General features: G+C 40.2%; 1 protein-coding gene across 3 annotated transcripts in view; it reads right to left on the bottom strand.

Moving 5' to 3' along the window:
- The window catches only part of hapln1b (hyaluronan and proteoglycan link protein 1b), a 129,964-nt gene that overhangs the window by 48,367 nt on the left and 56,433 nt on the right, over positions 1–25,164 (bottom strand). For all 3 annotated transcript variants that reach the window (XM_028804712.2, XM_028804713.2, XM_028804710.2), the window contains exon 3: positions 18,438–18,806. In XM_028804712.2, the coding sequence (XP_028660545.1) occupies positions 18,438–18,806 (369 nt within the window). The remainder of the gene's footprint in view (positions 1–18,437; positions 18,807–25,164) is intronic.

The raw sequence follows: 25,164 nt of genomic DNA, 5'->3' as shown, positions 1-25,164 counted from the left end.
CCCCCCCACCCCACAGGCACGGGACGGGACGGGACACACACCAAGAGGGGGATTCAACAAGCCCATGGAAGACCAAAAAAATGAACACAAAACCACCCCACAGACCCTACAAGCAAGGGACGGGACACACACAAAGAGGGGGATTCAAACAAGACACAGGAACACAAAAAGAAACAAAACGCTCGCGCAACAACGATCCCCCCCACACATCCATAAGAAAAAATGTCTCGACTCCAAAAACGCAAAGCTCAACTAAAGCTTCTAACTAACGATGTACCTAAAAGTAAAAACTTTATGAACTGCATTAGATCCTACAATAGTTCATTTGCTTTTGCATATACCGGAGTAAATATCAGGCCACCAAAAGGCAATGGACCATACTGCTTTCGCATATGTGCACAAATACTGCATCGCATTGGAACAGTGCACCCTGAAACAAATCAACAACGCAAATATGCACAAATCTACATCCTAGGTCCACATTACGCAATCTATCAATCAAAGTGTTGCATCGCAACAGGCACGGATTCAAAACGAAACACCTCCCGTCTCAGACATACGTTAATGGCAGCGAAGGCTACAACAGGCTTCTCACACAGCACAGGCAAATCGATTACAGCTCCATAACAACACGTCCCAAATACTACACATGCAACAACGCGCCTCTCAAACGGCACAAGGAAAACATACACCAGGAAAATTCATTCGGATTAATGAATGTCATTTGCAATCATTGTCATTCAGTTCACTTCCCTGAAGAAACAACTGGCAATACAAGTTATACATTTACACGTTGTTGTCAAAAGGGTCAAATTAGACTGCCTTCTTTACATTCATATACTGAATATCTACAGAAGCTTATAACTGACGATGTACCTGAAAGTTAAATCTTTATCAACTGCATTAGATCCTACAAATCGGTATCCACTATGAACATTAACGGTGGCACTGCACGTGACATCCGTCTTGAAAAAAATGTTGTTTATTGATGAATGTTCAATGACATGAAGTCACTTACTCAACACCATTCATAAACTTCTACAAACGTTTATAAATAATAATATTCGATTTGGAGGAAAGGTACTTTTATGAGGAGGAGATTTTAGACAGTGATTAGCTATTCTTCCAGATGCCATGCACTCAGCTATTGTTCAGTGCACCTTAAAATACGCAGACAATTGGCATTACTTTCAAAAGATACAGTTAGTAAAAAAGATACGATGTCCAGAACCAGATCATAACAATTGCTTATTACAACTGAGAGATGGTACACTCACCAATACAGATGGACTTCAGCCACATATTATTACAATTCCTCAAGCCTTTATCTGCGACGACTTAGTTACAGAGACATTTGCAACAGCAATCTCATTAGACCAAATGCCCCTTTTAACACAACGCACTATATTATGTCCAAAAAATATTAATGTGGAAAACATAAATACCCAAGTCTTTCCATTACTTCCTGGAGAGACACAACTCTTTCTAAGCTCTGACAAACTTGACTCTGATCACAACAATAACCATCTTAAATGACCTTACAAGTTCAGAGCTGGAATTACCTTTTACACTTAAACGGCGTGTACAAAGAAATTTTCAAATAAACCTTTACACTGTGCCACACACTTTATTGTTTGATTTCTATTTGCATCATCTACACCGTCACACTATTCTATATCTCATTCATACATCACGCTCTTTGTGACTTGGTTATTAATGTGATTAACATTAATATTTTTTGGACATAATATAGTGCGTTGTGTTAACAGGGGTATTTGGTCTAATGTGATTGCTGTTCCAAATATCTCTTTTACTAAGTCGTCTGAGATAAAGGATTGTGGAATGGAAATAATATCTGGGTGAAGTCCATCTGTATTTGTGAGTGTACCATTTCCCAGTTGTATTAGCCAACTGTTATATTCTGGATCTGGACATCGCATGTTTTGTACCAACTGTATTGTTTTAAAGCAATGCCAATTGTCTGCGTATTTTAAGGTGGACTGAACAATAGCTGAGCGCATGGCATGTGGAACAATAGCTAAGCATTGTCTAAAATCTCCTCCTAATAAAAGAACTTTTCCTCCAAAGGGAATATTATTATTCATCAACGTTTGTAGAAGTTTATCAATGGTGTTGAGTAAGTGACTGGATGCCATTGTACATTCATCAATAATTATCAGTTTTGCAAGACGGATGTCTCGGGCATTGCTACTGTGAATGTTCATAGTGGATACTGATGTCTCTGTGCTTGGGACCGGTATTTTGAATTTTGAGTGACATGTACGACCATTTATTAACAGATTTGCTGCCACTCCGGAGGATCGCAGTCACTGTTAATATGTTTCCTTTTCTGCAGTTGAACGGTTAATAGTGCTTTATTGTAAGGAGATCCACCTATGCTGACACCTATGCTGTCTAGTGTGAAGGTGTTGACGTTCACTTTAGAATATGTGGCTTTGGGTGTCACTTCTTATGGATGTGTGTGTGTGTGTGGGGGGGGGGGGGGGGGGGTGAGGATTGTTGTTGCGCGAGCGTCTTCTTTCTTTTTGTGTTCCTGTGTCTTGTTTGAATCCCCCTCTTTGTGTGTGTCCCGTCCGTTGCTTGTAGGGTCTGTGGGGTGGGCTTCGCTCGCCAACCCCTGGTGTTGGGAATGACAAAGAGCGTGATGTATGAATGAGATATAGAATAGTGTGACGGTGTAGATGATGCAAATAGAAATCAAACAATAAAGTGTGTGGCACAGTGTAAAGGTTTATTTGAAAATTTCTTTGTACACGCCGTTTAAGTGTAAAAGGTAATTCCAGCTCAGAACTTGTAAGGTCATTTAAGATGGTTATTGTTGTGATCAGAGTCAAGTTTGTCAGAGCTTAGAAAGAGTTGTGTCTCTCCAGGAAGTAATGGAATGACTTGGGTATTTATGTTTTCCACATTAATATTTTTTGGACATAATATAGTGCGTTGTGTTAAAAGGGGCATTTGGTCTAATGAGATTGCTGTTGCAAATGTCTCTGTAACTAAGTCGTCGCAGATAAAGGCTTGAGGAATTGTAATAATATGTGGCTGAAGTCCATCTGTATTGGTGAGTGTACCATCTCTCAGTTGTAATAAGCAATTGTTATGATCTGGTTCTGGACATCGTATCTTTTTTACTAACTGTATCTTTTGAAAGTAATGCCAATTGTCTGCGTATTTTAAGGTGCACTGAACAATAGCTGAGTGCATGGCATCTGGAAGAATAGCTAATCACTGTCTAAAATCTCCTCCTCATAAAAGTACCTTTCCTCCAAATCGAATATTATTATTTATAAACGTTTGTAGAAGTTTATGAATGGTGTTGAGTAAGTGACTTCATGTCATTGAACATTCATCAATAAACAACATTTTTTCAAGACGGATGTCACGTGCAGTGCCACCGTTAATGTTCATAGTGGATACCGATTTGTAGGATCTAATGCAGTTGATAAAGATTTAACTTTCAGGTACATCGTCAGTTATAAGCTTCTGTAGATATTCAGTATATGAATGTAAAGAAGGCAGTCTAATTTGACCCTTTTGACAACAACGTGTAAATGTATAACTTGTATTGCCAGTTGTTTCTTCAGGGAAGTGAACTGAATGACAATGATTGCAAATGACATTCATTAATCCGAATGAATTTTCCTGGTGTATGTTTTCCTTGTGCCGTTTGAGAGGCGCGTTGTTGCATGTGTAGTATTTGGGACGTGTTGTTATGGAGCTGTAATCGATTTGCCTGTGCTGTGTGAGAAGCCTGTTGTAGCCTTCGCTGCCATTAACGTATGTCTGAGACGGGAGGTGTTTCGTTTTGAATCCGTGCCTGTTGCGATGCAACACTTTGATTGATAGATTGCGTAATGTGGACCTAGGATGTAGATTTGTGCATATTTGCGTTGTTGATTTGTTTCAGGGTGCACTGTTCCAATGCGATGCAGTATTTGTGCACATATGCGAAAGCAGTATGGTCCATTGCCTTTTGGTGGCCTGATATTTACTCCGGTATATGCAAAAGCAAATGAACTATTGTAGGATCTAATGCAGTTCATAAAGTTTTTTACTTTTAGGTACATCGTTAGTTAGAAGCTTTAGTTGAGCTTTGCGTTTTTGGAGTCGAGACATTTTTTCTTATGGATGTGTGGGGGGGATCGTTGTTGCGCGAGCGTTTTGTTTCTTTTTGTGTTCCTGTGTCTTGTTTGAATCCCCCTCTTTGTGTGTGTCCCGTCCCTTGCTTGTAGGGTCTGTGGGGTGGTTTTGTGTTCATTTTTTTGGTCTTCCATGGGCTTGTTGAATCCCCCTCTTGGTGTGTGTCCCGTCCCGTCCCGTGCCTGTAGGGTGGGGGGGGGGGGGTATGGTCGTGCCTTGCTATTGTGCGCTCGTCTGTTCTTTTTTTTTTGGTGTGTTTAGTTTCGTGTGCAATGTGTTTCGTGCTTTCCCCTCGTTTGAGTACTCTTTCCCCTCGTTTGAGTACTCTTTTATGTGCCTTTTCCTTATTTTGGTGCTTGTTGAGCCTCATTTTTTGTGACTCCTTTCTGTATGTGCTCACTCCTGTTTTCTGTGCTCTTGTCGGACTCTTTTTGCGCCTGCGTCTCTCGCGGCCCCTCATCCGCCTCTCTCCCCCTCTTTGTGTGTGTCCCATCCCTTGCTTGTAGGGTCTGTGGGGTGGTTTTGTGTTCTTTTTTTTGGTCTTCCATGGGCTTGTTGAATCCCCCTCTTGGTGTGTGTCCCGTCCCGTGCCTGTAGGGTGGCGGGGGTATGGTCGTGCCTTGCTATTGTGCGCTCGTCTGTTCTTTTTTTTTTGGTGTGTTTAGTTTCGTGTGCAATGTGTTTCGTGCTTTCCCCTCGTTTGAGTACTCTTTAATGTTTTTTTTCCTTATTTTGGTGCTTGTTGGGCCTCATTTTTGTGACTCCTTTCTGTATGTGCTCACTCCTGTTTTCTGTGCTCTTGTCGGACTCTTTTTGCGCCTGCGTCTCTCGCGGACCCTCATCCGCCTCTCTCGCCCTCTTTTGTCCGCCTTACTCGGGTCCTCAGCCGACTCTCGCGGACTGTTTGTTGCGCCGGCGCAGTACGTCTTTTTGCAGCTACGGCCCATGGCCGGATGTGCCTGCGTCCATCATCCGGTTTAGCATTCTCGGTTAGTAATATGGATAATCCCATATGGAAGGGAAACAGGAGTAAACTGTGTTCAGTACATAAGTTAGATTATCTCTAACGCATTTACTTTCATGATGGCTTACATGTTTGCACTCTACAGTATGGTGTAATTGAAAAAGAATTCTCTGGCCTACGATGCTATCAAATTATAGGGATGATCCTTGACTCATAGGTGACAGATAGAGAAGAGGGTGATAGTCAGCAGGACTAATGCTTTCCATCCATTCCACTTGTTTCAGTGTATATTCAGCACCTTCATTCCTTCAGGAAGTACTAAGAAGTGCTATCAGAGACTTTTTTTTGTCTAAAACCATTAGTTGGTATAATATCCCCACAATCATGTATGCTTTTACTCTGCCATAGTAACAATATTTTTCTTTAAAACAGTATACACATACACTGGTCACGTTGTGTGCATAGTTAGCACTTCTGAATTGGTTTTGCTCCATGTCTTTAATGAAACTGTTTAGCTCCAATCCATATGTGACTCTTGCCATAATTGTTGTTCCTGCTTGTTTTTAGTGGGTAAGCTAATGATCTGCAATGGTCTTCATTTAAGCCTTGCTAGCTATCCTCGTCTCTGTACATCTAAACAGACACACTGCACCAGTGACTTAACCAGTGGCATATAATGGCTCACCCTGGCAGAAGAATTTGTCTTCAGAGGTGGTTAAACTTTGTGCTAAGGTGTTAGCTTGATACTTTTTACTAAGAAGCCTTTACTAGCCAGCTCAGTCATGTTACTAGCAGACGTGTATTGTGCTTGAAACCAATTTTGAGAAATTGCTTCTTAAAAGATACCAGTCACTTTAAGTGATTAGCATAATGCTTGAGGTCAGAGTGAAATGACATGACAAATAAATAGTCAGAAAAATATTGTCTTTTAAATAATTTAGGTCAGGATTTGAAATTTAATTGGATAAACAAAATGGCCAAATGATAATCAGCAGGCATTGTGATGTCTGAGGAGAATAGGTAAAGTCAATATAAGTATTGATAGAACAATTGCATCATTGATTAAATAGTCTTATAAATCTGCCAGAACTGCTTGAATTTGCTTTGACATTCAATCTGCATGTCACAGGAACTGTAACAAAGAGATTAACATCCGTCTTCAATGAGAAATTAAATCATTTACTGTTTTGGTGATGGTGATGTAAGACTGTACCTCAGACACCACTATAAAATATCTTGTGTGTGAGCTGAGATTTAGTGAATGAGACAGGTTTACATCACTGTCATGGACTTCAAACCTTTCACTGACCATGCATGTCCTACAAATTGGGCCACTGTCATCCGGTGTAATTCTGCTACAATCAGAACAGAAATGTTTCACCGCAGAATAAGTTTAATCATCCAGAGATGCTTTGTTTTTATTGGTATTTACTGTCCTCCACTGCGGGAATTAATTAACCAAAAATGTGCCAGGAAAATGGACCACACACAATAAGACAGTTACCATAACAAAGCACCAGGACTGCTGACTTCCTTCGGCGTGCACCACAAATGTACTCAACACAGATAAGAAAGCCTAATTTGACCACATAATTTTTCTGTTCTTTGCCCATTTACCTGCAGCCATGGTTTCTGCCATTGTCCTCATTTGAAGTTATAAGTTTAAAAATCACTACCCAACCATAGTACTAGGGTGTTGTACCGTGTTAGCCATTATGAATGTAGAGAAAAGTCAAGTAAAATGACACCTTTTATTGGCTAACTAAAACGATTGCAATATACAAGCTTTCAAGGCAACTCAGGCCCCTTCTTCAGGCAAGATGTAATCTTGGGCCTAATCTAGGGGCCTGAGTTGCCTTGAAAGCTTGTATATTGCAATCATTTTAGTTAGCCAATAAAAGGTGTCATTTTGCTTGGCTTTTCTCTATACCCAACTATAGTAAGTCTTTCAATGAATTTCTCTATAAGCTGCTCTTAATGAGTTCTTGCTCCCACCTTTGGTTCACAGTGCAGTCAAAAGATCTTGAGTTGCTTGCTTGTGTTTCTTTGCATATTGGATTAAATCATCACTGTCAAGGGGTTTGACTTTTGTTTACTGTTGTCTCTAGCTAATGGAGACATACCCTCTATTTTCTAAGCAATTGGCTTAAGTATTATGAAACAACAAAAGGCCCTCTGTCTAAACCAGTAAGATTTCTTCTTTGAGGAATAGTAGCTTCCATAATGAGGCGTGCACGTGTGTGTGCCCTGCGGTGGGCTGGCGCTGTGCCCAGGATTTGTTCCCTGCCTTGTGCCCTATGTTGGCTGGGATTGGCTCCAGCAGACTCCCCATGGCCCTGTAGTTAGGATATAGCGGGTTGGATAATGGATGGATGGATGTATGGTTTGATGTGGATTATGTGATAAGGGTACTGTGAGATTTTTTTTTAGGACATTTTGCCACTGCTTGCTGTTTTCCAGCATTGGTGACCATCTACGTCCATTGAAAATTAAACTTTGATAGCGCCATTCAGCACAAAAACATATTACATTTTTTTTTCTCTGCCATCACTAAGAGATCACACGGGGTAAGTAACATAATTTTTGGGTAGAGTATTCTTTTAAGTTATTTCCAACTGCTACCTCCCATGCCGATACTGCCCATCGCTAGTTGCATTATGGTGCTGATTCTAAACAATTTATATAGTAGTTTCCCCCATCTAGCTATCAATGTAACTGCAAATGCCAATCTTAATAAGTGTTTTTCACTTAATTCACTCTGTATCTAAATCCAAAAAATAGTGAACTTATTGTCAAATAGATGATCTAACTCTATGGAATAAGAATGGCTCATTATCGTGGAAAATGTCTATAAAAAGCTATGATTAATTGTATCTCTTCATTGTTCAACCACTGACTACTGATTGTGTTTTTTGTTATTGTATCCAATTAGTTCTACAAGGCTCTGTTACTTCAAGCACACATACAATGTCTATTTCAGATGATATTTAGTTAAATCCCAAAAGCACATAAAATGTGCACAGCATGTTATTAACTTAAATAGTCATATTTTCATTGAAAATGGTAAATCTCTTTTAATAGAAATTAAAAAGACCTCTGCATTCTCTATATAGCAAATTAACACTTTCTTCTGAGATAGTTAATTAAAATCCATCTTTGTGAAATTTTTAGTCATTATTCTCATCCTACTATTACACAGAAGTGACAACATAAATAGTGCCCTGGATGGATCTTCTGCTTTGCTTCCCCATTGACCTAACTTCTGCATTTGACATTGTGCACCACTTCAGAAATGTATAAAGAACTGAGATGGGCTAAAAGGAAATTAATCTCATCCCATTCTCAAAGCTTCTTAGTCCATTATAGGGATGCAAAAGATGGAGCCTGGTAGCACTGGGTGTGAGGCAAGAAACAGCCCTGGTCAGGGTGCTTGTTAATCACAGGGCCAACTTAGGCACAGACCCACACTGGCACTCACAGAAGGGTCAATTTAGAATTGCCAGTTAACCTGAACTACATTTCTTTGGGGTAAAGAGGCTATTCATCTCTGTGAAGTGTGGCATTACTTATGAATATAAAAGATTCATAGGATGTATGCCGTATCAGGAGACATACATCTCACTTAAGCCACCTCTGACTTTTCCAAAGTGAAGTTATTTTAAATAACCACTTTACTGATGTTTTGTGTTATGAACACCAATAAACCCTTTGTTAAGGTCTTGTTACATAAGAGTAAATAAATAATAATAATAATTCTTTACATTTATAAAGCACTTCTATCACTACTCAAAGCACTTCACTGAGTGGGCAGCCACTTCAACCACCACTATTGTGTAGCATTCACCTAAATGATGTGACAGCAGCCACTTTTGCACCAGCACACTCACCACACATTAGCTGTTAGGTGGTGAAGTAGTAAGAGAGATGGCCAATTAGGGAGTAGGGATGATTAGGGGGTCAATTAGGTACTGGGGATGATTAGGAGGCCAATTAGGCACTGGGGATGATTAGGGGGCCAATTAGGGGCGGGGGATGATTAGGGGGCCAAAATGACTAGGCCATGGTGGGCAGTTTATCCTGGACATCAGGATAGACCCCAATCTTTACGAAGGATGCCCAGGGATCTTTTATGACCACAGAGAGTCAAGACCTCAGTTTTACGTCTCATCTGAAAGACGACACCATTTTTCAGCACAGTCTCCTAATCATCGTATTGGGGCACTGGGATCCACATTCAGACCACAAGGTAAGCGCACCCTGTCTAAACCTCTTCGAGTAGAAACCCAAGCTTTTTCTAGAAGATCTCCCATCCAAGTACTAGCCAGGCCCAAACATGCTTAGCTTAAGGTAGATGACCTGTTCTGAAAGTGGTGATTGCCTTTTTGTAGTACCTAAACTAAAGTGTTACTAAACATACCTTTGGAGCATATGGAACTTGAGGCTGTATTATTGGAGTTCCATGTCAAATATTTAATGTAAGCTACACATGGATGAACAAAGACCCAAAAGCACTCACAGCACAAATGCTCACATGTGCCTTAGTTAGGGTTATGAACAAACATGATCTACAGTATTAAATTGAGTCAGTTTTTTAGACCCATTAAGGCAAGACAACCTACCTGCAAGAAAAGCCAGACAACTCAATGCAGAGAAAGCCCTGTATTATTGCATACAGAACATATTAATATCATGTACAGTGGTGCCTCATACTTAGAACTTAATTCGATTCAGGAGTCCATTTGAACTCATTAATCAGTTCCCAGATCCTAAACAATACTCATTTCGATAAACGTAAAGAGTAAATACGCATAATTGAAAATACAAATACTAAAACTTAATGCCCTAAATAATATATTAAAACATGAAAACAAATAAAATATGTAAATACTATATACTAAAATGAAAATTGCATTTACTGTACCATAGTGAGGAGTGATGATGTTCGGTGTGGATGCCATGGTTAATAGATATATGTTTTATATATATAATCAAACACACCAAAAATAAAGCAAAAAAAAGAACTGAAAACACATGAGCATAGTGCAAGAAATGCTTTCACAGTGAGAGAGAGAGACTACTTGGGCGCACAACTGATGGCATTTATGCTCGTGGGGTGTGCACCATCTGTGGCTGCATTTTTTCACTGAGCACGCAGTTTGAACATAGTAGCATTGTTCGAAATCCAGACCATATTTCTTTCAAATTTAACATTTGAGTCCTGGAACATTCGAAGTTAGAATCATTTGAAGTATGAGATGCCATTGTATCACATCATATCATTCTTTTTCATTTATTCCCCCACCATATGAACTATTTGCAACAGTACGTTAATTGTTAAATGTTAACTTGAGTCTGACAACATAAACTTAAATTTCACAAGTTTGATTCAAAATCCTTAAAACAATTTTTTTTCCTGAATAGTTTTTCTATAATGTTTCTCATATAGTACATGGTATATAGAAAAACTGCTTCAGTGCTGAAAAAATTAAGCTGTGGACAAAAACGCTTCAGATGTTAAAGTCTTCATCAGGTCGGCATGCATGGCATTTAATGTAGTGCTGCTCTGAGGCTAGGGATTGGCACTGGAAATTGGAAGGTTGTCGGTTCGAAACCCATAAAAAAATTGCCAAAAGGGACTCTACTATGTTGGGCCCTTGAGCAAGACCCTTAACCTGCAATTGCTCTGTCCTGAGTATGATGTTAATCGACATCCAGCCCAGAATGCAGGTCCTCCAACTTGCTGGGAAAACTTGGTGTTGGTTGGTGTCACCCGTTGCATGGCTGTATTTAGATACCAATCCGGCTGGTTTGTCATGAGGTGGGTGTGGCAACACGCTGTAATTAGCGCATGCTCCAAACCTCCTCCTCCTCCTCCTCTAATAAATTAATGTTTCTTAGTCTAGGTTTGGCTGATGCAGTGTATATTTTTTAAATCACTACTAATTTATGCAATAAGCATAATTACAGCTTTGCTCATGTGGATCTCCAAGGTAAGAAAGGCAGCGGTTTAGCAAACATTTACTCGAGCCAGTTAAAGTGTAAAGGTGTCAGCTTTGGCAAATTACAAGTCCTTTGAGCATCTTGTTATTCATGAAGTTTCTCAGTCTCTAGTACTGAGATAGTCTCTAGTACTGTATAGACCTCCTAAATACAATGCGTTTTTCTTTGAGGAATTCTAAGCTCCCAGATGGAGCTACCCGGGTTTAGCACAGTTAGAGCGGACAGAGACGCAAATACCTGCGGGAAGTGGAAAGGAGGAGGACTCATTCTCCATTTGAATACAAGGTGGTGCAACCTTGGACATGTAAAAGTCAAAATCTCCACTTGCTGCAGGGACATTGAACTGTTGACTGTAAATCTGCATCCCTATTACTTGCCCAGAGAGTTTGGACACGTCATTGTTGTTATTGTTTACGTCCCTCCTCGTGCGAACATGGAGATAGTGGGTGACATCATCCACTCTGCTGTTGCTAAACTACAAACACAGCACCCCGAGGCACTTGTGCTAATCTCTGGAGATTTTAACCATGTGATGCTGGACAAAACATTACCTGCCTTCCCCCAGTTAGTGGACTGTAACACCTGTTGCCTGCGCTTGGGAAAGCAGATCATAACCTGGTTCTGCTTCAGCCTCACTACAAACCAAGAGTGAGGGAGCTACCTACAACCACACGCTTATTCAGAAAATGGTCCCCTGAGGCAGAGCAGGATCTGAGAGACTGCTTTGGAACTACAGACTGGGATATCCTGCAGGGATCACATAGTGAGAACATTGAGGAAGTTGTTGACTGCACTACTGACTACATCAACTTCTGTATGGACATTGTAGTTCCAGTAAGAACAGTACGTCGCTATGCTAACAACAAGCCATGGATTACAAGTGACATCAAGGGCCTTTTGAACCAGAAGAAAAGGGCTTTTAAAGGCGGTGATCAGCACAAGCTCAAGCACATGCAGAAGGAACTCAGGGCGGTGAGGAGCAGTACAGGAGAAAGCTGGAGAAGACGTTGCAGAATAACAGCATGAAGGAAGTGTGGGATGGGATGGAGAACATCACTGGCTGCAGCTCGAAGCGGGGTGCCAACATCGAGAGAGACATGGAAAGAGCAAACCTGATGAACAACTTCTTTAACAGGTTTGACCACCCTAACCCACTCTCACTCTCACCTCAAAGTACTGCATCCTCCACCCATCCTTCTGCTGATACCAGCATAGGAGAGAGTTTCCCCCCACCCACAATTACAGCAGCCTAGGTAAGCAGAGAGCTGAGGAGACTTCGGGCCAGCAAAGCAGTGGGTCCAGATGGAGTATCGCAACGACTGCTGAAGGCCTGTGCGTTGGAGCTGGGGAGTCCTCTTCAGAGCATCTTCAACCTGAGCCTGGAACAGAGGAGAGTCCCAAGGCTTTGGAAAACATCTTGCATCACCCCAGTCCCAAAGGTATCACGTCCTGGTGAGCTGAATGACGTCCGGCCTGTCACTCTGACGTCACATGTGATGAAGACCATGGAGCAGCTGCTGCTTCACCACCTGAGGCCACAGGTCCACCACGCCCTCGACCCTCTGCAGTTCGTATACCAGGAGAAGGTGGAAGCGGAGGATGCCATCATCTATATGCTACACCGATCCCTCTCCCACTTGGACAGAGGCAGTGGTGCTGTAAGAATTATGTTTCTGGACTTCTCTAGCGCCTTCAGCACCATCCAACCTCAGCTCCTTAGTGACAAGCTGACAGAGATGAGAGTAGATTCATACCTGGTGGCATGGATCGTGGACTGTCTTACAGACAGACCTCAGTATGTGTGTCTCGGGAACTGCAGGTCTGACATTGTGGTCAGCAACACAGGAACGCTGCAGGGGACTGTACTTTCTCCGGTCCTGTTCAGCCTATATACATCAGACTTCCAATACAACTCAGAGTCCTGCCACGTGCAAACGTTCGCTGACGACACTGCTATCATGGGCTACATCAGAACTGGGCAGCATGAGGAATATAGGAACCTAATCAAGGACTTTGTTAAATGGTGTGACTCAAACCACCTACACCTGAACACCAGCAAAACCAAGGAGCTGGTGGTGGATTTTAGGAGGCCCAGGCCTCTACTGGACCTCGTGATTATCAGAGATGCCTGTGTGCAGAGGGTACAGACCTATAAATACCTGGGAGTGCAGATGGATGATAAATTGGACTGGACTGCCAATACTGATGCTCTGTGCAAGAGAGGACAGAGCCAACTATACTTCCTTAGAATGATGGCGTCCTTCAACATCTGCAATAAGATGCTGCAGATGTTCTATCAGACAGTTGTGGCAAGCGCCCTCTTCTATGCAGTGGTGTGCTGGAGAGGCAGCATAAAGAAGAGGGATGCTTCACGCCTGGACAAACTTGTGAGGAAGGCAGGCTCTATTGTAGGCACTGAGCTGGACAGTTTGACATCCGTGGCAGAGCGACGGGCGCTGAGCAGGCTCCTGTCAATCACGGAGAATCTACTGCATCCACTGAACAGTATCATCTCCAGACAGAGGAGCAGCTTCAGCGACAGACTGCTGTCACTGTCCTGCTCCACTGACAGACTGAGGAGATCGTTCCTCCCCCACACTATGCGACTCTTCAATTCCACTCGGGGGGGGGTAAACGTTAACACTATATATGATTATTGTCTATTATACCTGCCTTGCACTCTCCACCTTGCATTTTTTTTTTAACTTGCATTGCGTTTTTATTGCTCTTTAATTAATATGCTGCTGCTGGAGTATGTGAATTTCCCTTTGGGGATTAATAAAGTATCTATCTATCTATCTATCTATCTATCTATCTATCTATCTATCTATCTATCTATCTATCTATCTATCTATCTATCTATCTATCTATCTATCTATCTATCTATCTATCTATCTATCTATCTATCTATCTAATTGATAGTATTCTTGACATAGTAAACTCGTCATTAGATACGGGGGTCTTCCCAGACTGTCTTAAGACTGCTGTAGTTAAACCCCTGCTGAAGAAAAATAATCTTGACTCCTCTACTTTTGAAAATTTTACACCAATATCTAAACTGCCTTTCTTAAGTAAATCCTAGAGAAGGCAGTCATTATGCAGCTAAATGATCACCTCAATAAACATGCTATTCTTGATAAGTTTCAGTCGGGTTTCAGAACAAATCACAGTACAGAAACTGCACTCGTTAAAGTAGTAAATGACTTGCGGGTAAATGCAAACAGAGGCCGTTCTCATCCTCTTAGATCTGAGTGCCGCATTTGATACCATTGATCACAATATTCTTAGAAATTGCCTTAATCAATGGGTGGGCCTTTCTGGCAGTGTCTTAAATTGGATTAAGTCCTACCTGGCAGGTAGAACATTCTTTGTTAGTTGTGGTAATTATACTTCAAAGACCCATGATATTCTATATGGTGTTCCACAAGGCTCTATGCTGGGTCCGCTGCTCTTTTCGATTTCCATGCTTCTGTTAGGTCAGATTATCTCGGGGCATAACATGAGCTACCACAGCTATGCTGATGACACACAACTATATTTATCAATAGCACCTGACGACACTGACACTCCTGATTCACTGACACAATGTCTCACTTGTGTTTCCGAATGGAGGAGTAGTAAAATACTAAACTAACTAAATAAGGAGAAAACAGAAATTTTAGTGATTGGCAAAAATGGATATAAAGATGGTATTAGAAATAAACTTGATGCATTAGGATTAAAAGTCAAGATGGAGATAAAGAATTTAGGGGTTACTATTAAATTTTAAATCACATATTAATCAGATTACTAGGATAGCATTTTTTCACTTAAGAAATATAGCAAAAGTTAGACCTCTTATAGCATTGCAAGATGCTGAGAAATCAGTTCATGATTTTGTTTTTAGTCAACTGGATTACTGTAATGCACTCCTCTCAGGACTACCCAAAAAAGACACCAATCGATTGCAACTAGTGCAGAATGCAACTGCTAGAATCTTAACTAGGAAAAGAAAATCCGAGCACATCACTCCAGTTTTGATGTCATTTCATTGGTTACCTGTGTCATTTAGAATTGACTTTAAAATACTGCTTATGGTTTACAAAGCCTTAAATAATCTCGCTCCATCCTATATTTCAGAATGTCTTTCACCTTACACTCCAAATCGTAACCTTAGATCTTCAAATGAGTGTCTGCTTATTATTCCGAGAGCTAAACTTAAAAGAAGTGGTGAGGTGGCCTTCTGCTGTTATGCACCTAAAATCTTCAATAGCTTACCAATAGGAATTCGCCAGGCTAAAATGGTTGAGCACTTTTACAAAAACTGCTAAAAACACATTATTTTAACATGGCTTTCTCATAGCTTAATTTTAGTTTAATCCTGATATTCTGTATATGCATTTAATTATCAATGTAATTGAGTCCTGGTGGCTCCATAATCCGTACTAACCCCTACTTTCTCTTCTGTTCTTTTTCTGGTTTTCTGTGATGGTGATCTGCGCCACCACCACATGATCAAAGCACTGTGATGTCCCTACATTAATGGATTAAAGGCCAGATGTCCACATGACCGTCATCATCAAGTTGTTCCATGTGAACCCTGAATACAATGAGGACTGATTGAGGTACTGTAATTTATGTTATGTAGAATGCCTAGAGGGGGTTGGGCGGTCTCGTGGCCTCGGAACCCCTGCAGATGTTTTTTCTCCATCCGTCTGGAGTTTTTTTTGTTTTTTGTTTTTTTTCTGTTCTCCCTGGCCATCAGACCTTACTTTTATTCTATGTTAATTAGTGTTCCCTAACTCTATTTCTTTTTTCTCTTTCTTCATTATGTAAAGCACTTTGAGCTACATCATTTGTATGAAAATGTGGTATATAAATAAATGTTGTTACATATCCACTGTTTGTTTGCTTAAAAGAGCAATACATATTGTTATCTTGTAGGTAACTCTAAGCACAGATAAACATCATTCAAATTCAGATACTGTCCTTCATTTTAAATTTATTAAATGAATCCTGTCTCATTAATTTCTAGTGAACTGTATTTCAGTGACACTGATACACATGAACCTTGTGATACTCGTATTACCGTTAAAGGTCAGGTTGTCAATACAACTTAAACAGAATGTTGCTTTCAATGTTTATACCCTGGTTCTTTAGTACTAGGGTGTTGTACCGTGTTAGCCACATCTTGCCTGAAGAAGGGGCCTGAGTTGCCTCGAAAGCTTGCATATTGTAATCTTTCTAGTTAGCCAATAAAAGGTGTCATTTTCTCTACCCTGGTTCTTGAAATGTTATAATTACATTTGAATTTATTTCTTGTTACTGTTTTTATTGTGTAGTCTATTGAAAATAGTACTTTACAAACTGGTATCAGTAGAAATGAGAAATATGCAGACACCACATTAAATGTACAAGCATAATTTACAGTCTTGTAAAGTTCATCACAGATAGTGAAACAAACCCTGGAAAATAAATGAGTTCGCCTAAAGGTAATGAGCACTGCACTAAGACACAATAACCATAAAAGTTACAATCTGAGGTTTAATGTATAACATATAATTTTTTTTCTTGCGAATAAGGCTTTGCATTTTTTGATGGTATATCCCTGTACAAAAACAGGAACCTAATGTGAATCAATATCAGCTCTGAAAACATGAGTGTTCAGTGCTGTTACAATGTCACCTTCCTTGTGCTCTGTGCTCCCTTAATGTCTGAGCACCGTTCCTGCTCTAAATCTTATCCGGCTAATGCTCGCTGTTGAAATGTTAAATGTAAGGAATCATGCCCATTTCATCTCCTACTACTTTGCCAGCACAGGACATTCTAAAAATAGACACTTTTCTTGTTATTTTCATCTATCTGACTGCTAAAAGTTAGGGAGTAAGTTCTACCTTCAGTTTTAGTGGTATTTCAGAGGACAATTGACCAATACTGTATGCATTACAAAAGACTGGCACACTAAGTATTTCACGACGCAACAGAATTTTATCATTTGACAATAGTGCAAGATTTTATGAGTGCATATTGCAAAAAAAAAAAAAAATGAGACCAAGTAAGACTTATTGTGAAAGGAAAAAATTAGGCAATATTCTCCATTATTACAATTTAAATCTCATTATTTACACTTTTCATATGTTCTTTGCTTTTTATATCTAAATAATTTTTAAACTTTTAAGAAAATGCATCCTTCAATCACAAAATAAATGTGATAAATCTCCCCTCTCAGCTTAAAGTCCTCTATTTATAGTGAACAAAAAATCTGTTTAGTAAATTATGTGCAACATGTTGCCAGAGCTGGTAAAGTAGCATTGCCATTCCATGTGTGACTCTGGCAGTGGTGTCTCTAAAGGGGCTAGCAAGGGAGCAGCTGCCTAGGAACACTGCGTCAGCCTATGCCCTACTCCCCAATCCGTAATCCCTCTTTACACACTTATAAAAATTGACATACATACATGGTGAAATATTTTAATAAAGCAACACACAGAACTCTTATTCTTAATGAAGATAAAATCTAAAAGTTGTGAGAGAGCAGATGTATTATTCAAAACTGGAGACATGTCCATTCCTCAATTTGTCATAGCTCATTTGCAAGCTAAATGTTATTGCAGAATGTGGCATAACTAAACTAGTTCGGAGAAAATAATTTTGCCTGTAAAAAAAAGGCAAACAAAAGCAGACATTGTGACAGATTATTAAAATGTGAAAAGAAAAAAGGAAGCAAAAAAAGGGAGGTTGCCTATTTGGGACTTAAACATTTTTTTTCAAAAGAGTGTTGTAAAAACCAGGTGTGAAGAAGAAAAGGATATACAGGGTGATCTTGAAGACAAACTTGGTAGTGACATACCTGAAGGGTTCAACAGTAACAGCAGCAAATACACCAGCCAATTAGGTTTCAATCACATCAGTGTTAATCCCTGTTGCCTCCACTCCACAGAAAAATCCTGAAAGAGTCCCTTGATATTCCAAGTGTTTCACAAGACCCGTCTCGCCTTGGGTCCTGCTCACTCCTTGAAATGGCCCTCAACTCTGGGTTGGGACTCGGTGAACTCAAAGGGACTGTTGTTATGTCAACTGCTCAGTGTTGCTTGTATACTTATGTGGATTATGTTATCTGTGGTTATGGGCTCCCTGTGAAGATTCAATCAGTTTAGATTTAAGCTTTCTTTGTCTCCCTAAACATTGCGGGTTTGAAAATAGATAACTATGATAATGATAGCTTCAGTAACGGTGCTTAATCTATTAACTAAAAGGTTACATATTAAAACACCACAGCAGCATTATTTAATGAACACATACGTTTCTTAACTGAAAAATAACTCTTCAAAGTGATTACCTTGTAAATCCAATGTAACAACACCTGTGTCATCTTCCAAGCCTTCAATGACTTCACATTTGTACTTTCCATAGTCATCCAAAGTGATGTCTGTGATAATAAGGGAAGCATCATTCTCACTGGCTCCCTGCAGAAATGTTCGTCCATGATAACTTCCATAGCTTTTTCTATGAACACCCATTGCAACATAAACATCTGTCTCTTTGAGGTAATCAGCTGTAAGCTTTGTCCACTTGATTCTTGTCTTCTGAGAATTCCCATTGCCAGAGCTAGCTTCTCGATGGAACTTGCAAGGCAATGTGGCATTTCCACCACGGTAAGAAATGACTTTTGATTGTTCCATTTGCAGAAAGAGGCGAGGTCCATTTTCTGAAAAAAAAAAGAGAATAAATGATATATATGATTTTAATTTTTGTATTTTAGTTTTGTTTATAATGTGTGTTTTACCTATTGTTTGTTGTCCTTGAGTGTTTAGAAAGGCGCCTACGAATAAATAAAATGTATTATTATTATTTTACGCCTAGGTATTTGAAATTCATGAAAACACATTAGTGGTTACATTATTGTTTCTGCTGTACCCCATGAAAATCCTGTATTTATGCAAAGGGCAATAATCACCCTGTATCTCTGAGATTTTCCAGGAACATTCTGAATAAATAGCTTTTCAGGAAAAAAGGTTTCAAAAAAACAGTCCATATTTGACAATACTACTCATGGATCATGGTGCTGAAGAGTAGTGATAAAACTAAGAATTTCTCTGTGTACTTGTGACAATAAAATTTAACTTGAGGATGAAGTCAAATGATGCTCCTTCGATTCACGGTCTTAGGAGAGCATAGACATTCAGACAAAATATAAATGTTAAAGTGAAAATAATATTACCATGTATTACTCATGCCAATCTAATTAGTTCCCAAAAACTGTAAGACTAAAATTGAACTCATATTTTGTAGAGAAAGGAAATCATAGCAAAGCTTACTGTAGGAAAACCTAATACTGTTTAAAGATTTGTTGTTTTTTTTGTTTGCCCAATGGGGAACCACTTTATTATTACTGAGAAAAGCGCTATATAAATGTAATGAATTATTATTATTATTATAATCTTGACAGTTTAATGTGAAAGAAGTTTTCTTTGTTCATAAACTATCTAAAAAATGAAATTTGTATTCAAGTAAAGAATTCTTGGTCTGAAAGAAGGACTTAAAGGATACAGTTTAAAGCAGAAGGAGCTTTCTTTAGACAAATATGAAAAGATAAATAATCTAAAAAGAAGTTAGCCTCTTGTTTGCTTATTCAGATGGTTGAAGCTTCAAATAGCAAGTCATCCATAATGCTGGTGGTGAGGAATAATTTGCTGGCCTGTTTTCACAAGTTAGTAACTTTCAGAGAGTGTTGCTTTGAATGTCCAATGCTATATTTAGTGTTAGTTTTCTAAATCATTTACTAATATATCTCTTTCACAGTAAATTTGAACAGGCTTTAATGACTCTGCGTACAAACTTGGCATGGTACTACCAACAATTCATCTAATACCCAAAATAAGTTTCAGGTCTCAAGTTATGCTCTTATTTTACAAAAGGCTCTGTTGTTTAAAATGTTGGATATACTGTTTGCATCAAACATTTTTAAAGAAAAATTAAACTGTCTATAAAATGCATTTAATGGGAGAAGTAAATCAATAAGTTGATGGGTAGACTCACTGCAAAGCAATCTACTCATATTGCTTATTAAATATCTTCTTTACCTATTTATTTGCCTAGAATACAAATACATTTTTGAATTAAATGTGATTTTAGTGTGTGTTGGGCGGCACAGTGGCGCAGTGGGTAGCACTGTTGCCTCGCAGTTGGGAGACCTGGGGGCCTGGGTTTGCTTCCCGGGTCCTCCCTGCGTGGAGTTTGCATGTTCTCCCCGTGTCTGCGTGGGTTTCCTCCGGGCGCTCCGGTTTCCTCCCACAGTCCAAAGACATGCAGGTTAGGTGGATTGGCGATTCTAAATTGGCAATAGTGTGTGCTTGGTGTGTGGGTGTGTATGTGTGTGTCCTGCGGTGGGTTGGCACCCTGCCTGGGATTGGTTCCTGCCTTGTGCCCTGTGTTGGCTGGGATTGGCTCCAGCAGACCCCCGTGACCCTGTGTTTGGATTCAGTGGGTTGGAAAATGGATGGATTTAGTGTGTGTTTGATTATTTCCATGCAATAATGTAAAACACATTGATGGGGCATTTTACTTTTAACTCACTGACTAATTTATTATTGTACACAATGATAATATTTAGAAAACCTAAATGCACTCATGAATTCTTGAAAACTCGCAAGACTAGTTTATTGACCAGAGGCCTGGATATAACTGAGTTCTTCCCATGTTGCAGTATATTCTGGTTAAGGTTATAATGGTTAGATTTTACCAAATCATCACAAACACTACTGCCTCCAGACACTATAATGTGTTAAATAAGTGGTCGCAATCAGGGAATGGTATGAATGGCTGAAGAAACTGAAGAATAATGGACAGCCTTTGTATTTCCAAATTGTACAATAAAAATGTGCATTTTATTAGTTTATTTAGTTTTTTATTTTTAAAACAGGATGTTTATTTCTAAGAAGTGAAATTTGCTGTCTGCACACACGACGCACATTTACAGTATGTGTCTAATAGTGTCTTTTAAGAGACTTTAAGGCTATAGACGGTTCATCACAAATAGAAGCTTCCTTTCTGTCGGACCAGTTTAAGTAGAGGACCTCTGATCTTTGCATTTCAAAATCATCACCCCAACGCTGATCACCGCCTTCATGAGGCATTTGATTGATTTAGAAATGTGACACTCAGTGAGCCTTCTGATTGTTCCCTCTCAGTTTTAAGGAAAATTCACTCATTGTTGTCTCCAGGCATATATGTCATACATATTGTTTTAACATGACTATCAAAAACCCAATAATAATAATATGGTCATCATATGAGGCCATCATATCCGGTAGTTCAGCATCACCTTCTGATGGCTAAAGTATAAAAATATTTTTAACTTGTCTGCCTTCTCCATAAATCTGTTTTTCTTAGTTTCCTCTATGACAACATTTCTGTGCTGTGAAATCATAAATCTGGGTGGTTGGTTTTTTAAAATTATTATTATTATTATTTCTGCCTACTTTAACAGTGCTTACATGGTGCTATAGGCAGATTAACCCCACTTTTGGAGCTGGTACCTACTTGTGAAGTTCTGACAGAGACAGAGAGGTTTTATCAATCAGTCAGGACTGGATGTGAATTAGGTCACAACATTTTAATACTGATAAATGGCAAAATATTTGTAAGAATGAATATTAATATAGTAGTTTTGTTTGCTTTGGTGTGTACATTGCATTAAAAATGAGCCCAAAACATGTGAAAGAGAAACAGACCTACAGAACCTGGCTACTGTCTATTCAGTTCAATAAAAAATTATCTTTAGCTACCAACATGATTATGATTTTTAGAAATTGAGGGAAAAAAGTGTTGAAGTGCAGAAAAATAAAAGAATAAATATTTATAATGAATGGTAGAATCAATAGGTCTCTTAATGTTGTGCCAGAATCAGATATTTATGACTATATACTGTAGATTAATCAAGAATTTCAAGAATGCAGTTTTTTGTGCTTTTGCAAAACGTGGCTAACTACCACCATCCCAGATGCTAACGTGGAGCTACCCGGGTTTAGCACAGTTAGAGCGGACAGAGATGCAAGTACCTGTGGGAAGCACAAAGGAGGAGGACTTGCTCTCTATGTTAATACATGGTGGTGTAACTCTGGACATGTTAACGTCAAAGTCTCCACTTGCTGCAGGGACATCGAACTATTGGCTGTAAGTTTGCGTCCCTATTACTTGCCCAGAGAGTTTGGACACATCATTGTTGTCATCGTGTACATCCCTCCTCAGGCGGACGTGGAGACAGCGAGTGACATCATCCATTCTGCTGTTGCTAAGTTACAAACGCAGCACCCTGAGGCGCTTGTGCTAATCGCTGGAGACTTTAACCATGTGACGCTGGACAAAACATTACCTGCCTTCTCCCAGTATGTGGACTGTAACACCCGGGGAAATAAGACTATTGATTTACTGTATGCAAACGTTAAAGACGCATACAGCGCCACCCCGCTGCCTGCGCTTGGGAAAGCAGATCATAACCTGGTTTTGCTTCAGCCTCACTACAAACCAAAAGTGAGGGTCCTACCTACAACCACACGATCATTCAGGAAGTGGACCCCGGAGGCAGAGAAGGCTCTGAGAGAATGTGTTGGAACTACAGACTGGGATATCCTGCAGGGATCACATAGTGAGAACATTGAGGAGGTTGTTGACTGCACTACTGACTACATCAACTTCTGTATGGAAATTGTAGTTCCAGTAAGAACTGTACGCTGCTATGCTAACAACAAGCCATGGATTACAAGTGACATCAAGGGCCTTTTGAACCAGAAGAAAAGGGCTTTTAAAGGCGGTGATCAGCATGAACTCAAGCGCGTGCAGAAGGAACTCCGAGTCCAGCTCAGGGCAGCAAAGGAGCAGTACAGGAGAAAGCTGGAGCAAAAGTTGCAGAATAACAGCATGAAGGAAGTGTGGGATGGGATGAAGATCATCACTGGCTGCAGCTCGAAGCGGGGTACCACCATCGAGAGAGACGTGAAGAGAGCAAACCAAACGAACAACTTCTTTAACAGGTTTGACCACCCTAACCCACTCTCACTCTCACCTCGGAGTACTGCACCCTCCACACATCCTTCTGCTGATACCAGCATAGGAGAGACATCCCCACCCATAATTACAACAGCGCAAGTGAGCAGACAGCTGAGGAGACTTCATGCCAGCAAAGCAGTGGGTCCAGATGGAGTATCGCCATGACTGCTGAAGGTCTGTGCATCGGAGCTGGGGGGTCCTCTACAGCGCATCTTCAACCTGAGCCTGGAACAGGGGAGAGTCTCGAGGCTTTGGAAAACATCTTGCATCACCCCAGTCCCAAAGGTATCACGTCCTAGTGAGCTGAATGACTTCTGGCCTGTTGCTCTGACATCACATATGATGAAGACCATGGAGAGGCTGCTGCTTCACCACCTGAGGCCACAGGTTCAACACGCCCTCGACCCTCTGCAGTTTACATATCAGGAGAAGGTGGGAGCGGAGGATGCCATCATTTATATGCTACATCGATCCCTCTCCCACTTGGACAGAGGCAGTGGTGCTGTAAGAATTATGTTTCTAGACTTCTCTAGCGCCTTCAACACAATCCAACCTCTGCTCCTTAGGGACAAGCTGACAGAGATGGGAGTATATTCATAACTGGTGGCATGGATTGTGGACTATCTTAAAGACAGACCTCAGTATGTGCGTCTTGGGAACTGCACGTCTGACATTGTGGTCAGCAACACAGGAGCGCCACAAGGGACTGTACTTTCTCCGGTCCTGTTCAGCCTATATACATCTGACTTCCAATACAACTCGGAGTCCTGCCACATGCAAAAGTTCGCTGACGACACTGCTATCGTGGGCTGCATCAGGAGTGGGCAGGAGGAGGAGTATAGGGACCTAATCAATGACTTTGTTAAATGGTGCGACTCAAAACACCTACACCTGAACACCAGCAAAACCAAGGAGCTGGTGGTGGATTTTAGGAGGCCCAGACCCCTCATGGACCCCGTGATCATCAGAGGTGACTGTGTGCAAATGGTGCAGACCTATAAATACCTGGGAGTGCAGCTGGATGATAAATTAGACTGGACTGCCAATACTGATGTAAGAAAGGACAGAGCTGGTTATACTTCCTTAGAAGGCTGGCGTCCTTCAACATCTGCAATAAGATGCTGCAGATGTTCTATCAGACGGTTGTGGCGAGCGCCCTCTTCTACGCGGTGGTGTGCTGGGGAGGCAGCATTAAGAAGAAAGACGCCTCACGCCTGGACAAACTGGTGAGGAAGGCAGGCTCTATTGTTGGCATGAAGCTGGACAGTTTGACATCTGTGGCAGAGCGACGGGTGCTCAGCAGGTTCCTATCAATTATGGAAAATCCACTGCATCCACTAAACAGTGTCATCTCCAGACAGAAGAGCAGCTTCAGCGACAGACTGCTGTCACTATCCTGCTCCACTGACAGACTGAGAAGATCGTTCCTCCCCCAAACTATGCAACTCTTCAATTCCACCCGGGGGTGTAAACATTAACATTATACAAAGTTATTGTCTGTTTTTACCTGCATTATTATCAATCTTTAATTTAATATTGTTTTTTGTATCAGTAAGGTGCTGCTGGAGTATGTGAATTTCCCCTTGGGATTAATAAAGTATCTATCTATCTATCTAATCAAAAAATACAATTTTTATTCCTAATGAAAATGGTGATTTATACTGAAGTACAGTATGCCTTCAGAAGAACTGTAAAAATGATAAATCTACTACATTTAGAAACAGTGTAAATACTTATTCATCCAAGATTCACACCTTGTTTAGCTAGAGAAAATTGTCTGGGGAAATAATCTAAAAATAGCAGCTATAAAACAGGACTTTTCTTTAAAGGGCCACAGTCACCCATGGCTGGTATAAACAGATATTATAGTATACTGGATTGTTTAGTTCAGTAATTTAAATTGATTCCTTCCAACTCTTTAAGTTTGATTAGCTGCTTTCCCACCACAGAAATTTTGTTTTCAGGAACCAGTGAGTTTTTGTATGATGAAGGCCCTGGACTCTTTGTGGTATCTAGTC

Source organism: Erpetoichthys calabaricus, chromosome 7 (assembly GCF_900747795.2).
Source record: "Erpetoichthys calabaricus chromosome 7, fErpCal1.3, whole genome shotgun sequence".
NCBI classification, from domain to species: Eukaryota; Metazoa; Chordata; class Cladistia; order Polypteriformes; family Polypteridae; genus Erpetoichthys; species Erpetoichthys calabaricus.
The sequence above is the reverse complement of the archived record's forward strand: the minus strand, read 5'-3'. Positions and strand labels throughout refer to the sequence as shown.